Source organism: Chelonia mydas, chromosome 2 (assembly GCF_015237465.2).
Source record: "Chelonia mydas isolate rCheMyd1 chromosome 2, rCheMyd1.pri.v2, whole genome shotgun sequence".
Lineage (NCBI taxonomy): Eukaryota > Metazoa > Chordata > Testudines > Cheloniidae > Chelonia > Chelonia mydas.
In genome coordinates, this window is record NC_057850.1 from 71,774,317 (window position 1) to 71,792,361 (window position 18,045).

The 18,045-nt window shown below is 40.0% G+C and overlaps 1 protein-coding gene across 3 annotated transcripts in view; it reads right to left on the reverse strand.

The window, feature by feature from the left end:
• Positions 1–218: 218 nt before the first annotated feature.
• UBE2V2 (ubiquitin conjugating enzyme E2 V2) overlaps positions 219–18,045 on the reverse strand; it is a 47,294-nt gene continuing 29,467 nt past the window's right edge. For all 3 annotated transcript variants that reach the window (XM_007058780.4, XM_027821249.3, XM_043539640.1), the window contains exon 4: positions 219–1,094. In XM_007058780.4, the coding sequence (XP_007058842.2) occupies positions 948–1,094 (147 nt within the window). In that variant the 3' untranslated portion in view covers positions 219–947. The remainder of the gene's footprint in view (positions 1,095–18,045) is intronic.

Genomic DNA, 18,045 nt, shown 5'->3' on the forward strand with positions numbered 1-18,045 from the left:
CTGCAAGTTTTTCCAAACAAGTGTAACTACAGGTTATGGAATTTGCTCCTCTGCAATAATCCCAATACCTTCAGTTATCAAATAAAATAAGCGTATAGAAATAGTGGTAAGAATAAAAGGTGCATGTAGACCCACTTCTATATTGGTAACTTTTTGCTACCTCCGCAAGGTACTATACATATATTACATTATTATAGAAATGGCACAGCCTCAGAGGATACTTTCCACATTTTATTTACATTTTAAGACTAACTTTAATCTCAATCACATATCCATACACCTATTTCCTTTGTTTGTTTCACTAAAACTTAAATGCATTGTTTATTAGAACAAAGACTGTAAACAAATATTTGCCATGTCCATTACATGTAACACACAGGAGCCGCTTAACAGAATCCATTCCCCGCTTTTATAAATACAGGTATCAAAACAATCCTGAACATACTTTGTGACACTAATAGTAGTCGGCACCCACACCTCAGCAAAAATTAAACAAGATGAGCAACAGTATTCACTGTATCTGCTACTTTAAAACAATTTTAACTGCAGCTCTTTTACTAAGCCAGATGGATAAAGCATGCCATTTATAATTTTTCTTCTTGAGAGATTAATTTTCGAAAACACATTAATCCACAGCAATCTGACACTTTCTGTCATGCTTTCATCTTGTAAAACCTGAATTTTAAGCTACTTCAGGCTTATGCTTAAATGACAGTGTCTTGATAAGAGAAAAAAAATAAATTGTGCTGCCTTTTTTTCCTCCCATAGTGCCTAAAAACTTACTGGGCGTACATATATTATATATATATTCTTACAAATGTCCAGGTCATGTATACCAGCTGAAATTCTTTTAATGTGTGGGTGATTTGCATTGTGAGATTTAATCAAGACATTAATATGAGTAGAAGGTTGTTGTTTTAAGACAGAAGTTTGAGAATCAGCTAAAATTAATTGCTGTAAGTTTGTCCTTCTGGAGGTTGTGGAAGCTTCATATTTTCTTTGGACATCATTAGACGTCTTAGCTCTTGAAGTACAACTTTAATGCTATAAGAATTTTGCCATTTTGCTAACACTGGTATGCTCCGTGTATCCACCTGCAAAGAAAGACAGCACAAGTTAAATAAGGACAATATGTTTTTGTACCATAAAATACAAAATTCCTGCAGAATTAGTTTTAGTTTACTTAATAAACTTAAGAAATGGTAGCATCTATTGCAATCTCTTCAGCGCTTCCCAACTGTGTTATAAATACATAAAATATTTATAATGAATGCTTAGCACATACTTACATATAAATTCAGATCCTACAGGGAGACCAACACAGCTGGACCCCTGCATAGCATACTCAACATCATCAACTTCAATGGTGAGGGAGAGGGTGGGCAAAGAGAAAGTCAATCTGTGTAGAGCTCATTGCAAAATTGGGGCCATATCTTAAACTAGGGGGGTTTTTAATCCATCATATCAAAAGTTCTTTACTAAATGTTGCAATAAAACATTTAATTTAAACAGAACAATCATATGAAAGTATTACTTGATTACAGCACCAGCATGCAATATGTGGTTCTCAAAGTTTGCTTAATAAAGAATTGAAAGCCATTTGCTACACAATATTCTAAGCTAAATCTTTATACAGGAAAATTTACCTACTATAAATAGCTTTTGACTGCGATTTGTTTTGAATACTTATTGTTATATGGCCCTTCTGATGCCTTTTACTTCTCCCAGTAAATATGACTGGAAATAGTGAAGTAATTTGACTTATAAAGTTCCATATAAGATCAGGACATTTCTCAATTCTGCTTTGTTTCTTATGATAAATATTCTTATGGACCTCTTAAAGCACAGAGACTTTATTGCATATCACTTGATAGTTTAAAGGTAAACTACAAAGGAAAATGTGTGTGCCCTTTTCCACTCCTTTATGGTATATACAGCATAAAAAAATTTTGTAGGTTAGTTTCACTTTTTAATATTAAAAAAAAAAAAAAAGAGAAAATCAGAAATATCAAGTTCTAGCCATAGCAACTTTACCTCCAGATGAGACCTAGATTGCTTAACTTCGAGCTACCTGGTTTCAGAATACAGAGGATAATGCTGCTTATATTTGCAGGAGCAACTGGGAGATTAAGATTACCAATGATTACTTTCAACATTAAGAAACTAAATACTGAAGGCAAAACAGTGTCAAAAGGAAAGCTACAGTCGATTGTTTATGCAGTGATTTTTGCACCAATTAAGAAACACCTTTTAAAAAAAAAGGAAATCTTTTACAGCAAGGTTTGAAAGTTGCATTGGTCAGACCACCATTATAATTACTAGCTCATTTTTTAAAAAGTATTTGATCTTATGTGTTAGAGATAACTAGAGATGCAATTCTGAGGAGTGAGGTGGAAGCCTTTGTGACTGCAAACAGCTTTCACCCATGTTAACATTTGTTTGCAGGTATAAGTACTAAATCAATCCACTATCAGAGGAAATTCAACAGAGAGAAGAAATATACCCCTCCAAAATCCTCCTCCCTCCCCCGCCCCCCATCTCAGAAGAGACTTTCTGAGCTGCAGAGTAGTTCTGGTGAGGACAGCATCTAGTCTGGACCTCTCTCTCTGAGGCACAAGTGTCCCCCTCTTATACACCCTTCCTCCCTCCAGCCTCCTGAGCTAGATTGAGGAGAGGCCTTCCCTGATTGCTGTTAGGCAGTAGAGAAGCAATGCGCCACTGAGGCCCTGGAGCCCAGTAACATGACCATTTCGTTTCAAAATTTGAACTCTGGACATGGTACTGTTTGAACCCACCCTCCATATCCCACACAATGCAGCATAGGGCCCAAGACACTACCCTTCCCAGGCGAGAATTCCAGAGTGGAAGGAAACTTGCACAGTGGAAAGACCTGGCTGTTCGAGGGAAGTGTACTAAGAACAGAAATAAAACTCAGGCTCACCATGTTTTATGGGCACAGGGTTTGGTTGGGAAGGAGATCAGTAGGGAGAGAAGGGTAGATTTTAAGGAAGCGTAATAAGTTGTGGTTTTACCAGATAGGGAATTTTTATAAACCGGAATTAAAAATGAGTTGCAACAGATGATTGTCAAAGGCTGGGGCAGACTGCAGCTGACTGTGGAAAGAGGAAGATTCCCAATAGAGAAGCAGGAGGGTGACAAGAACCTAGGTTTGCTGATTTAAGGGAGGTCAGATAGGCAAGCATGGATAAGGAAACAGTTTAGGTGGGATTTCAGTGGGTTTGAAAAATAATTCTTCATGTAATTGTGAGACAGTGAGTGACGGTTAGATGGGGAATTAAATGATGGGGGTTGGAGAGGCAGTTGCAGATTGTTTCTATTTAAGACAAACAGGAAAACTGTGGAACTAAACAATCCACTAAACAAGATGAATATCCATTTTCAGCATGGGCATTTTGATTGCATGGTATATCCCTTTTCCCCACACTTCATCTGTTTAATCTTCTTTTTTAGGCCATGTGTAGACTGGGGATTAGCCTCATTTACAGCTATCAGTGATCAGACACTAATGTAGCTTCACTAGCACACCTCTAATATAGTCAGTGAAAGCTACTATTTCCACTGGTAGAGTTTATTACAGTTTCAAGCAAAGCTATTTTCACCAGTGCAAATATTGGCTTTCTAGTCTTCACTAGGGATTTTCAGCTAACAGACAAATATCTTCAAGGCAGGGACTGTCTCTTCCTGCACAGCGCCTAGTATATTTTCAGCACTATCACACTACTACTAAAATGACTTAATATTTATTTTAATTCAATCCGCTTTATTTTTGGCAAGTCACCATCTTTTGTTGCATAACACATCTTGCAGGCAGTAAATATTTTGGCTTAGTTTTATTTATACCCTACATTGCAGGCCCTATTTTACATGTAAAGAGATTACACAATCGATCTACTTATGATATACCCCTTTATAAAGTAATCTGAAAAGAGAAGCCTCTCTCATTGGCTCAAACAATGTTGTTAGGAATGCTCAAAACCAAATACCCAGGGAGTACCCACTTTATATTAAAATTGTATTCAGGTATAAGGAGGCAGCATTTCCAGGGAAGTCCGAAGGCTAGTGAAGCTGAAAACTGAGAAATAAAAATAGTTTTGTTCTATCAGTATATCCAATATAAATCTTTAAATAATGACAACAGCAGCAACATTACACACGATCCAAGAATAACCAAGGAATTCTTCTATGCTTTTTAAACATCGAACATTTTGCAGCATTCTTCTATAGTTTATTCTGTGTTTATAATGCTTCCAATAGCATAACTTTAAAAAAGTAGCAAACTGCTTAGTCCACTATAAACAGATTCAAAATGATGACTGGACAACAGAGTTTACAGAATTATAGTTGATAAAATCCCAAGTATTTAAAAAGAAGAAACAAACACTTCCAGCTGTAAATGGTATTTAAATAAACAGAAGTGATTGCAAATCCTGTGAGATACCAACAGACTGTTAAAGAATACTCAAAAAAAAAACAGACATCCTCAAAAACCATGGGAAAATAAATAGTGTGTCAGAACACAACCTGTGTTTTATCAATCTATGATACACAATAGGCTCTAAAAGGAGAGACCCCACAGCATTAAAAATTATAATTTATTTTATGGCCATGACACCCTCTACAGAGAATAAGTAGTTTTGCCTAGTTCCACTCATATATTTGTGCCAGGTTTTCAAAACTAGATTCCCAAATTCTGTGTACAAATCCAGCAGTTGCATATGCAAACGGATCACTATGAGACTAAGTGCTCATACGCATATTCCGCATAGGTGGCCAACTTTTTGAAAAGGAGCCTATATTGTGAATTGAAGTGCAACTGGAATGAATTTTGCTAACTCTGCTTTTGCATTTTTAAAGTGAGGGTCAATGTGGATAAGTGATCAATCTCAGTCTTTTAAAAATGTATTAGTTTTAGAAATTTGAGGATCTCCTCCCCCAAAGACAGCTCCTTCTGTTTCCCTCCATTCAGAAATCCCACAACCTGCTATATTGCTACTTGGATCCATGCACTGATTAAGAAAGGCTGTATTACATTTCTGGAAGAGGACCTTCCTTGCTAGGAAGCCTCACACCGACAACACAATCTGGCATATGACAACAACAGGAGGCCTGGCCAGCAAAGATTGCCTGATGATAAAACAGAGTAGACGGATGCCCCAACTCCTCCAACGAATTTTACAGCCTTGAACAACAGGGTGGGGAAGGAGACGAGAGCTGATCTATGGGACAGCCAGTCAGGAGGGTGGGCAGGAGACTGTCACAAGAGGGAACATCTCACAAAGTGGCAACAAGGATTTTTCCTGAGAAGTTATGAGAGATCTAAATGGAATGGAACCTTAGGTCACAAAGTAGAGAGGAAAGATGTGGTCTTCAGATCTGGGCTCACTTCCTGTTTCTGCCAGACTTCCTGTGGGATCTTGGGAAAGTCATTTAAATCTTTTAGTTCCTTAGTTTTCCATCAGTAAAACCTCCATAATAATGTCTTTTGTCTGTTTTGTCCATCTTGCTCATAAGCTCTTCAGGGCCGGAGCAGTCACTTAATACATCTATATATAGACCTAACATGAATGAATCCCTGATTTAGAGCAGATCCTTTAGGAACTACTATAATACAAATAGTTACTAAATCAGTACACACATTTTATATACCCAGGAAAAAATGTTTTTTACCCCCAAAACTATTTAATTTAAAAAAAAAAATACTATAACATTAAATATTATAATGTTGTATTTGAAGCATGCTAAGCATATCAGAGTCCTAGATTCAAGATTACTTCATTAAGTAAGACTCTTTGTGGTGAATGGAACCACCCACCAGCACAGAAAGAGAGCCTTTGGGCCCAGCTAGCCCCACCCAGTTATTCCTGAAGCCAATACCAGGCATGAAGGGGGGAGAAAAGAAGAGAGCCTGTCTCAGTACAGGGTTGACCGGCGAAAAGGCAGGAGCTAGCTTGCTAGCCATCTCCCTACCTGAAGGGATGGAGCACTGGCCTGCCAGCAATCTCCCCAGTCAAGGGGAGACTATGAAAGATCCCCCAGCAGCGGAGGTAACTGACTGAGCAGACCCCAGAGACATTGTGGAGCTCACCCTCACCAGCCTGTGGCTACCCTGCCCCCAAAGGAAGCTGGGACCAGACCCAACAGGGAACCCTACGGTAGACTGGACTAGAGGAGTCTTGCCTCAAACTGAACAGATTGGTAGGAAGTAGCCCAGGGCAGCGGATTCTGATTCTCCATTGGGAGGGACACCAACCCCCTCGGTTCAAGGGTTGACATACACAGGGCCCTGGGCTGGGACCTGGTGGAGAGGGAGAGGTCAGGTCCCCCTACCTGTCCCTGGCAGTAAGAACTGAACCTACTCAGCCCAGCTGAGGGCTGAGAGCCAGGTGATCTAACCACTAGGCCACCCGGCCACCCAAGACCCTGTTACACTCTTATTAGGGTCCTACCAAATTCACAGTCCATTTTGGTCAATCTTATGGTCATAGGACTTTAAAAATCATAAAATTCATGTTTTCAGCTATTTAAATCTGAAATTTCACAGTGTTGTAATTTTTAGTGGTCCTGACCCATAAAGGAGGGGGTTTGTTTGTTGTTTTTTTGGGCAGGGGAGTGTGCACAGTTATTGTTTGTGGGGGGGGGGGGGAGGAGGAGGGGTGTTGCAGTACTGCTACCCTTATTTCTGTACTGCTGCTAGCAAGGGCATTGCCTTCAGAGCAGCTGGAGCGTGGTGGCTGCTGGCCAGGAGTCCAGCTCTGGAGCAGCAGCGCAGAAGAGCAAGCAGAAGCAGCAGCAGCAACACAGAAATATGGATGGCATGGTATATATTGCCACCCTTACTTCTGCGCTGCTGCCTTCAGAACTGGGCAGCCAGAGAGGGGCAGCTGCTGATTGAGGGCCCAGCTCTGCAGGCAGCAGTGCAGAAGTAAGGGTGGCATGGTATGGTATTGCCACCCTTACTTCTGCGCTGCTGCTGTTGGTGAAATACTGCCTTCAGAGCTGGGTGCCTGGCTAACAGCCACCGCTCTCCAGCCACCCAGATCTGAAGGCAGCTCAAAAGTAAGGGTAGCAATACTGCAACCCCCCTAAAATAACCTTGTGCCCCCCCCAACTCCCTTTTAGGTCAGAAATTTGAGAAATGCTGGTCTCCCCTGAGAAATCTGTATAATATAGGATAAAAGCACACAAAAGACCAAATTTCACCGGGGCAGGGAGAGATTTCACAGTCTGTGATGCGTTTTTCATGGCTGTGAATTTGGTACGGCCTTAATTCTTATTTAGGGAAATAATGTATAGATACTCTCCAGTTTTTAGATAAAAGAAAGGATGGATTTTATCTTTCAAAGATGACTGCTGGTGGTAATTTGAATCCCTGGAAAATACAAACAATGAATAAGTCTAATCTAACCTTATCCGTAATTACAATGTATATATAATACAAATGCATATTGTTAAAATAATCTGAATCAGGTGTGTTCTCTCTCAAGACCAACATTTATTAAACTAGGTTTCAGAAGTGAGCTGTAGCTCACGAAAGCTTATGCTCAAATAAATTGGTCAGTCTCTAAGGTGCCACAAGTACTCCTTTTCTTTTTGCATTTATTAAACTAGGGATTCTAAAACTGGCCTGAGACGTCTTTAAAAAAATAAAAAATAAAAAAAAACTTAACTAAAAAATTATAACCACTAAATTCATACATATACTTCTACAGTCCACATAATGTGGGGATTTACAAGGATTTTACAAACACCCCTATGACGTCATCCCCATTTTACAGAGTTGGAAACTAAGGCAGAGAGTTTAGTCACTCATCCAAGGTTAGAAAGTGAGTCAGAGGCAAAGCCAGTCAGAGAACTCAGGTCACCATCCGATTTCCAATCCTGTGCTCTAACCTCCAGACCATGCTCTTACCTTAAAACTGAAATGGAGCACTTCTGCTTAGGGTTGTGCCATAAATCAGACAAGATACCAAGGTGATGAGCACACTAAAAATTTGACGGATTACATAAAGAACAGTAATATTTCAGAAACGAATCACTTGTACTGTTTTTGGTTGATAATTCAACCTAATGCCACTTAAGGCTATTTGGTAAGTTAAAAAACAAATCATTTATACACGGAAGCCTTTACAAGGGATTAAATTTAGAGAGCTGGTTGGAAAAATTCCAGCAAAACAGGTTTTCCATCAGAATTTGCCAATTTGTTGAAATTGAAATGTTGTGATGATTCAACAAAGCTCCTCTGGAAACTGGGCAGGGTTTCTGTCAGAACCCTGCCTGGTTTCCTACCAGCTTGCCTGCAGGTCCTGGGATCGCAGGGTCCAGGGCTACAAGACAGCCTGCCAGGCGCTGCCTCTGAGTAGAAGACCCCAGAGCTTCTAGGATCAGTGGCTCTGCAGCAGTACGCCAAATAGACCGCCTTGGAATTATGGAACCCAGAATTTAGGGTCCACACTTCAGGGGACCCCAGGACTTAGGGTCCAGCCTCCCTTTGGCAGAGCATTTCAAAATTTTTGGGTTTTATTCTGAAACAGAAAGAAACCAAATTTGAAAATAGCCAAATCCTCCAAGAAACAAAATTACCTTTCTGCACCCAGCTCTATTTTATTTAGATTGGACGCTCCAACTTAAAAATTTGTTATGAACCATATGAAACTAAGATAAATATTCCTAGACAAACAGGAAAGGTATTGTTCTGCATTACCAAACAAGGGAGCTCATTACTTGTTTTAACGAAGGGGAGGATTCTAAAACAACATTGTAAGCATCATACAGTAAAGCTCTTTCAAATGGCACCTTCAAATTGGCTGCTTCCCATACCAACATTTATTCATACATGTGCTTATTATGCACCACACCACAACCTGGGTAAACGGCAATATTTCTGGGTTGCAAATACTGTCTTTTATGGGATAGAAAGGCTCTGAGGCACAGCAAAACTGTTTGCTATGCAAAGGATTATTTTCAAAGGACTCATTTTGAAGGATTTCTGAAATATTATTTACAGTGCTAGTTTAGGCTTAGCAATTAACACACTGTGTTGCTCAATAAAAGAGTTCAAGTAGGTCCAGCACTAGCCTAAGAATTTCAGAACATAATGTCTACATGCCTCCAGTAGAGAAGGTTCAGTGCCTTCCAGCTCTTCTCCACTGTTATATTGCAGTAGTATTACAGCCTTGGAGAAGACTTCTCTATTTTAAATACCCACAATACACATAAGGATGAGTAAGGGGAAAACAAAATGGAAAAAAAAAAACAATGGTCCTGGATGAAGTCTAAATACTAAGTTGGGTGAACTTGAATGCCTGGTATGAAATGAGGACATTGACATAATACGCACCACAGAAACTTGGTGGAATGATGATAATCAACGATACACAGTAATACTCTGTCATTCCTGTATACAGTACACCCTCGCTGTAACAAACCCGTCGGGATCCAAGCCATTTGTTTGTTTTAGCAAAAGAGCCTCGACGCCTGGGTATGGTGAGGCGGGGGGTGGCTGACAGCTCCTCCAGCAGCAGCAAGGGCTGACAGCCGGGCTGGAGCAGCTACCAGTCCCTGCCGCAGCAGTGCGGCTTGAAGTAAGATCCAGGGACCAGGTTCATTATAGTGAGGGTGTACTGTCCATAGGAATGAGAGTAGGTCATACTCGTGGGGGAATGGTACTATGTGAAAGAAAGCATAGAGTCAATTATAGTAAAAATCTTCAATGAATCAAACTGTACCATAGAATCTCTATGGATAGAAATTCCATGCTTGAATAATAAAGAGTACAGAAATAGGAATATACTACTGACCACTTGACCAGGATGGTGATGGTCATCATGAAATGCTCCAGGAGATCTGAAGTGCCACAAAAATAGAAAACTCAGTAATAATGAAGGATTTCAACTATCGCAGTATTGACTGGGTACATGTCACCTACGGACAGGATGCAGAGATAAAATTTCTAGACACCAGAAATGGTGCAGCTTCTTGGAGCAGCTAGTCCTGGAACCCACGAAGGTACAGGCCATTTTTGATTTACACACAATCTGGTCCAAGAGGTGAATATAGCTCAACTGCTCAGTAAGAGCAACCATAAAGTTAAATTTAATTACATCTTTGTGGGGTGGATAGGAGAGAAAGGATATCAAAGAAGCCCACCATAGTAACATTTAATTTCAAAAAGGAGAACTACAAAAAAAAAGTGAGGGAGCTAGCTGAATGGAAATTAAAAGGAACAGTCAAGAGTTTTAAAAACACCATAATAGAGGCACAAATTAAATGTATACCCCAAATAAAAAAAAATAGTAAGAGGACCAAAAAAAATGCCACCATGGCTGAACAACAGAACAACTTAGAGGCAAAAAGCATCCTTTAAAAATTGGAAGTCAAACCCTTCTGAGAAAAATAGAAAGGAACAAACTTTGGCCAGTGAAGTGTAATTAGACAGGCCAAAAATGTATTTGAAGAGCAAGTACCAAAGAAACAAACTAACAGCAAAAAAGTTTTTAATATACATCAGAAGCAGGAAGCCTGCCAAACAACCCATTTGGCCACTGGATGATAAGGGTGCTAACGAAGCACTCAAGGAAGACACGGCCATTGCGGAGAAGCTAAATTAATTCTTTGCTTCTGTCTTCACTACAGAGGAGATAAGGGAGATTCCCACATCTGAGTCATTCTTTTTAGGTGACAAATCTGAGGAACTGTTCCAGATTGAAGTGTCAATAGAAGAGGTTTGAGAACAGATCAATAAATTAAACAGTAATACAATAGAACCTCAGAGTTATGAACACCCCGGGAATGGCGACTGTAACTCTGAAATGTTTCATAACTCTGAACAAAACATTATGGTTGTTCTTTCAAAAGTTTACAACTAAACACTGACTTGATATAGCTTTGACACTTTATTATGCAGAAGAAAAATGCTGCTTTCCCTTTATTTTTAGTAGTTTACTTTTAAACACAGTACTGCACTGTATTTGCTTTTGGGGGTGGAGAGAAGGGGTCTCTGATGCTGCCTGATTGCGTACTTCTGCTTCCAAATGAGGCATGTGGTTGACTGGTCAGTTTGTAACTCTGGTGTACGTAACTGAGATACTACTGTAAGTTTCCAGGACCAGATGGTGTTCACCCAAGAGTTTTGAAGGAACTCAAATATGAAATTGCAGAACTACTAACTGTGGTATGTAACCTATCACTTAAATTAGCCTCTGTACCAGATGACTGGAAGACAGCTAACGTAATGCCGATTTTTAAAAAAAGGCTCCAGAGGCTATGCTGGCAATTACAGGCCGCAAAACCTAACTTCAGTACCAGGGAAATTGTTTGAAACTGTAGTAAAGAACAGAATTATCAGACACAGATGAACATGATATGTAGGGGAAGAGTCAACAGCTTTTGTGAAGGGAAATCATGCCACACCACTTTATTACAGGTTTCAGAGTAACAGCCGTGTTAGTCTGTATTCGTAAAAAGAAAAGGAGTACTTGTGGCACCTTAGAGACTAACCAGTTTATTTGAGCATGAGCTTTCGTGAGCTACAGCTCACTTCATCGGATGCATAGCATATCGTGGAAACTGCTGCAGTTTCCACGATATGCTATGCATCCGATGAAGTGAGCTGTAGCTCACGAAAGCTCATGCTCAAATAAACTGGTTAGTCTCTAAGGTGCCACAAGTACTCCTTTTCTTTTCACTTTATTACAATTCTTCGAGGGGATCAAAAAGTCTGTGGACAAGGATGATCCAGTGGATATAGTGTACTTGGACTTTCAGAAAGCCTTTGACAAACTCCTTCAACAAAGGCTCTAAGCAAAGTAAGTTTCAGAGTAGCAGCCGTGTTAGTCTGTATCCGCAAAAGAACAGGAGTACTTGTGGCACCTTAGAGACTAACAACTTTATTAGAGCATAAGCTTTCATGAGCTACAGCTCACTTCATCGGATGCATAGAATGGGATAGACAGATAGACAGACAGACAAGTTGGAAGTTACTATACAAACTGTGAGAGGCTAATTAGTTAAGATGAGCTATTATCAACAGGAGGGGAAAAAAAAAACTTTTGTAGTGATAATCAAGATGGCCCATTTAGACAGTTGACAAGAAGGTATGAGGATACTTAACCTAAGGAAATAGATTTAATGTGTAATGACCCAGCCACTCCCAGTCTCTATTCAAACCCACGTTAATGGTATCTAGTTTGCATATTAATTCAAGCTCAGCAGTTTCTCCCTGGAGTCTGTTTCTGAAGCTTTTTTTTTTTTTTTTTTTTTTTTTTTTTTTTTTTTTTTTACAGACAGCCCCCCAACCTGAAGCAAATACTCACCAGCAACCACACACCACACAACAAAAACACTAACCCAGGGACCTATCCTTGCAACAAAGCCCAATGCCAACTCTGTCCACATATTTATTCAAGTGACACCATCATAGGACCTAATCACATTAGCCACGCCATCAGGGGCTCGTTCACCTGCACATCTACCAATGTGACATATGCCATCATGTGCCAGCAACGCCCCACTGCCATGTACGTTGGCCAAACTGGACAGTCTCTACGTAAAAGAATAAATGGACACAAATCAGACGTCAAGAATGACAACATTCAAAAACCAGTCGGAGAACACTTCAACTTCTGTGGCCACTCAGTAAAAGATTTAATGGTGGCAATTTTGCAACAGAAAAGCTTCAAAAACAGACTCCAGCGAGAAACTGCTGAGCTTGAATTAATATGCAAACTAGATACCATTAACTTGGGTTTGAATAGAGACTGGGAGTGGCTGGGTCATTACACATATTGAATCTATTTCCTTAAGTATCCTCACACCTTCTTGTCAACTGCCTAAATGGGCCATCTTGATTATCACGACAAGTAGCTCATCTTAACTAATTAGCCTCTCACAGTTTGTATGGTAACTTCCAACTTATTTGTATGTATCTATCTATATGCGGTTGTGTGTGTGTGTGTGTGTGTGTGTGTGTTTGTGCACGCGTCTTAGTATATGTTCCATTCTATGCATCCGATGAAGTGAGCTGTAGCTCACGAAAGCTTATGTTCTAATAAATTTGTTAGTCTCTAAGGTGCCACAAGTACTCCTGTTCTCTAAGCAAAGTAAGGAGTCAGGGGATAAGAGGGAAGGTGCGCTCATGGATCAGTAATTGGTTGAAATATAGCAAACATAGGTTAGAATTATGGCTGTTGATTAATCGCAGTTACTTCACACAATTAACCCAAAAAAATTAATGATTAATCGCAGTTTTAATTGCACTGTTAAACAATAGAATACCAATTGAAATTTATTAAATATTTTTGGATGTTTTACTACATTTTCAAATATATTGATTTCAATTAAATCACTGAATACGAAGTGTACACTGCTCACTTTATATTACTTTGGATTACAAATATTTGCACTGTAAAAACGATAAAAGAAACAGTATTTTTCAATTCACCTCATACAAGTACTGTAGTGCAATTTCTTTATCATGAAACTGCAACTTACAAATGTAGGTTTTTTTGTTACATAACTGCACTCAAAAACAAAACAATACAAAACTTTAGAGCCTACAAATCCTACTTCTCGTTCAGCCAAGTTTGCTTACATTTACGGGTGATAATGCTGCCCACTTCTTATTTAAAATGTCACCAGAAAATAAGAACAGGCATTCACATGGGACTTTTGTAGCCAGCATTGTGAAGTATTTACATGCCCGATATGCTAAACGTTCATATGCTCCTTCATGCTTCAGCCATCATTCCAGAGGAGATGCTTCCACGCTGATGATGCAAAAATAATATGTTAATAAAATTTGTGACTGAAGTCCTTGGGGGAGAACTGTATGTCTCTGGCTCTATTTTACCCGCATTCTGCCATATATTTCATGTTACAGTAGTCTCTGGGAATGACTCAGCACATATTGTTCATTTTAAGAACACTTTCACTTCAGATTTCACAAAATGCAAAGGTACCAATGTGAGATTTCTAAAGATAGCTACAGCACTCGACCCAAGGTTTAAGAATCTGAAGTGCCTTTCAAAATCTGAGAGGGACGAGGTGTAGAACATGCTTTCAGAAGTCTTAAAAGAGCAACACTCCAATGTGGAAACTACAGAACCTGAACTACCGAAAAGGAAAATCAACCTTGTGGTGGTGGCATCCGATTCAGATAATGAAAATGAACATGTGTCAGTCCACACTGCTTTGGATTCTTATCGAGCAGAACTTGTCATCAGCATGAACGCATGTCCTCTGGAATTGTGGTTGAAGCAGGAAGGGACATATGAATCTTTAGCACAATTGGCTTGTACATATCTTGCAATGCCGGCTACAGTAGTGCCATGCAAAAACCTGTTCTCACTTTCAGGTGACATTGTAAACAATCGGGCAGCATTATCTCCTGCAAATGTAAACAAATTTGTTTGTCTGAGCAATTGGCTGAACAAGAAATAGGACTGAGTGGACTTGTAGGCTCTAAAGTTTTAAATTGTTTTAATTTTTGACCGCAGGTTTTTTTGTACATAATTCTATGTTTGTAAGTTCAACTTTCATGATAAAGAGTTTGCACTACAGTACTTGTATTAGGTGACTTGAAAAATGCTATTTTTTTTGGCTTTTACAGTGCAAATATTTGTAATAAAAAATAAATATAAAGTGAGCACTGTACACTTGTATTCTGTGTTGCAATTGAAATCAATATATTTGAATATGTAGAAAACATCCAAAAATATTTAAATAAATGGTATTCTATTACTCTTTCTAATCGCTTGACAGCCCTAGCAGGAATAAAAGGTCAGTTTTCACAGTGGAGAGTGATAAATAGCGTGGTCTCCCAAGGCTATGTACTGGGACCACTGCTGTTCTACATATTCATAAGTGATCCGGAAAAGGGGGTAAACAGCGAGGTGTCAAAGTTCGCAGATTATATAAAATTATTCAAGATAATTAAGTCCAAAGGAGATTACAAAGAGTTAAAGGGATATCACAAAACTGGGTGACTGGGCAACAAAATGGCACATGAAATTCCAATGTTGATAAATGCAAAGTAATGCACATTGGAAAACAATCTCAACAACACATACAAAATGATGGGGTCTAAATTAGCTGTTACAACTCAAGAAAGATCTTGGAGTCATTGTGGACAGTTCTCTGAAAACATCTACTCAAGATGCAGCAGCAGTCAAAAAAGGCTAACAATGTTAGGAACCATTAGAAAAGGGAAAGATAATAGAACAGTTAATATAGTCATAAAGCTATGGTACGCCCACACTTTGAATACTATGTGTAGTTCTGGTCACCCCATCTCAAAACAGATATATTAAAATGAGAAAAGGTACTGGCAAGGGCAACAAAAATTATTCGGGGTATGGAACAACTTCCATATGAGGAGATTTAAAAAATTGGGGCTGTTCATCTTGGAAAAGAGATGACTAAGTGGGGCTATGAGCAAGGTCTATATGGTTTTCAACCTTTTCTCGTGGCAACCCAGTTGAAGATTGTTGATGCCCGCGACCCAACGGAGCTGGGGATGAGGGTTTTGGGAGGGGCTCAGGGCTGGGGCAGAGTGTTGGTGTGCAGGGGTGAGGGCTGCAGGGTGGAGCCAGGGATGAGGGGTTTGGGGTGCAGGAGGGGCTCCGGGTTTGGGTGCGGGCTGCTCTTGGTCAGCGGCGCAGCAGGGGTGCTAAGGCAGACTTCCTGCCTGTCCTGGCACCACGGACAGCGCTGTGCCCCGGAAGCAGCCAGCAGCAGGTCCAGCTCCTAGGCAGAGGCACAGAAGCAGCTCCGCGCAACTCTCGCCCCAGACACCGCCTCCCCCAGCTCCCAGTGGTCAGTTCCCGGCCAATGGGAGTGCAGAGCCAGTGCTCAGGGCGGGGGCAGTGCGCGGAGCCCCATGGTCCTCCCGCCTAGGAGCCAGACTTGCTGCTGGCTGCTTTCAGGATGCAGCGCCGTGTCAGAACAGATAGGGACTAGCCTGCCTTAGCCAGGCAGCACTGATGACAGGACTTTTAATGGCCCGGTTGGTGGTGATGACCAGAGCCGTCACGACCCAGGGCCTTACATTCTGCGACCCAGTATTGGGTCATGACTTGAGGTTGAAAACCACTGGTCTAGAACATCATGAATGGCGTGAAGAAAGTGAATAAGGAAGTGTTTACTTCTTCACATAACACAAGAACTAAGGGTCACCCCATGAAATTAAAAGGCAATAGGGTTTAAACAAACAAAAGGAAATACTTCTTCACACAACACACAGTCAGCCTGTGGAACGCATTGCCAGGGGATATTGTGAAGGCCAAAAGTATAACTCAGTTCAAAAAAGAGAATTAGATAAATTAATGGAAGATAGCCATTGATGGACCTATTAGCCACCCCATGCTCTGGGAACCCCTAAACCTCTGAGGCCAGAAGATGGGATTGGATAATAGGGGATGGAGCATTCAACAAATTGCCCTATTCTGTTCATTCCCTCTGAAGCATTTGGCAGCAGCCACAGTTGGAAGACAGGATACTGGGCTAGACAGACCATTAGTCTGACCCAGTACTGCCGTTCTTATGTAAGGGAAAATCTCTAGTCCCCAAATAGACTATTAGAGACGAGTTACTATACCTGAAAAAGTGACCATCAGGCAGGGCAACCTTCAAGCTTGCTAGTGGGTTCTGTAGTCTACTATTTACAGTCCCACATAGGCCTTACAGCAATTTTGCAGTTCATTAGGAAGACCTCTTAATTTTGTTGTTGTTTGTAATTTGGTTCAACAGTTGAGTTTACTAAACCCAACTCCTATTTAGGCACCAGCCCTGCACAGGCAAGTCATATTGACATCAGTTGGCAATGCAATGGTGCTGGGAACTATCAATGCTAGTCCAGCTGCAGGAGTGTGGTCTTAGTTTGTAAAGACACAGATTATCCCTATTCTGTGACCAAGGACAATAAAATGATACTGTCAACAAAGAGAAAAAACACACTTCTATATGAAAAATTTTCTCCTACAAACACCACCTCTGATAGAAACAGGAAGAAAATATTATTTTTTGTTTTACTCCGATAGCACTTTGCAAAGTCAGTTTCAATGTTTCTTCTGGAGTATCAATTATCGGGGGGGGGGGGGGCGCGGCGGAAGGAACCACCCAGGAAAACATGAATGTACAGAAATTGGAAGAGGGATTCAAGGGCAGATGTAGTATCTGAAACTGTATTTAAAAAATCTCTTTTTTTGAAATTGTTCCATTTTCAAGTTGATAGTGTTCCTTTACATGCATCTAAAACTCTAGGTTTAAGATGTTTTCAGACTGCTCCCTTTTCAGTTTAGGCAGGAGTTTATGCAGTGTTTCTTGGATTAGTGACTACATAAAAACGGCATTTTGTTACTCAGCTCTCCTTCCTGTGTGCATTTGGCACATTTGTTTATTGTAAATTAACTAAGTTTTTACATTTCGAATGCACAAGTGTTGTTGAAGTCTTAACTTGTCTTGGAGAACCTTTTAGTGATGCTGTGAGAGAAGTACAGAACCTAGTTCGGAACCCAGACTGAGTTTTCAAGCATCCCAGTTAGAAAAAGCCATCACTTCACTTGAAAACCATGCATATTTGATATGGAATTTACTGAGAGGCCCCCAATTTTCAAAACAAAACTGCATGTTAAGTTTGGAACTTCATCTGGAGTCTTAGCTAGCAGATAAGAACATATTTAAAGACTGCAATTTCATTCTCAGTACTTCCCAAATTTAAAATGTCAAGAGTAACAAAAAGTAATTTATAATTAGTGCCTTGCATTAGCTGAAAGCACCAGCCAAAACTGTTCAGAGATTTAAATGATCCTTAGTGGTTAAGTAAGGCAGATATCAAAAGTCTTGAGCAGTACAGCATTCCATATTCTTAGATAAACTCAAGCCTCACTGAAGAGGAATACTGTAAAGGAGCTGCATATAAACTGCTTAAACACAAAGCTTTTTTACTCAACTTAAAAGAACAGCTTCAATTTATACCTGCATATTGTTTGCAAACAAAATCATCACAAATTAAAATCCTTGTTTAAACAA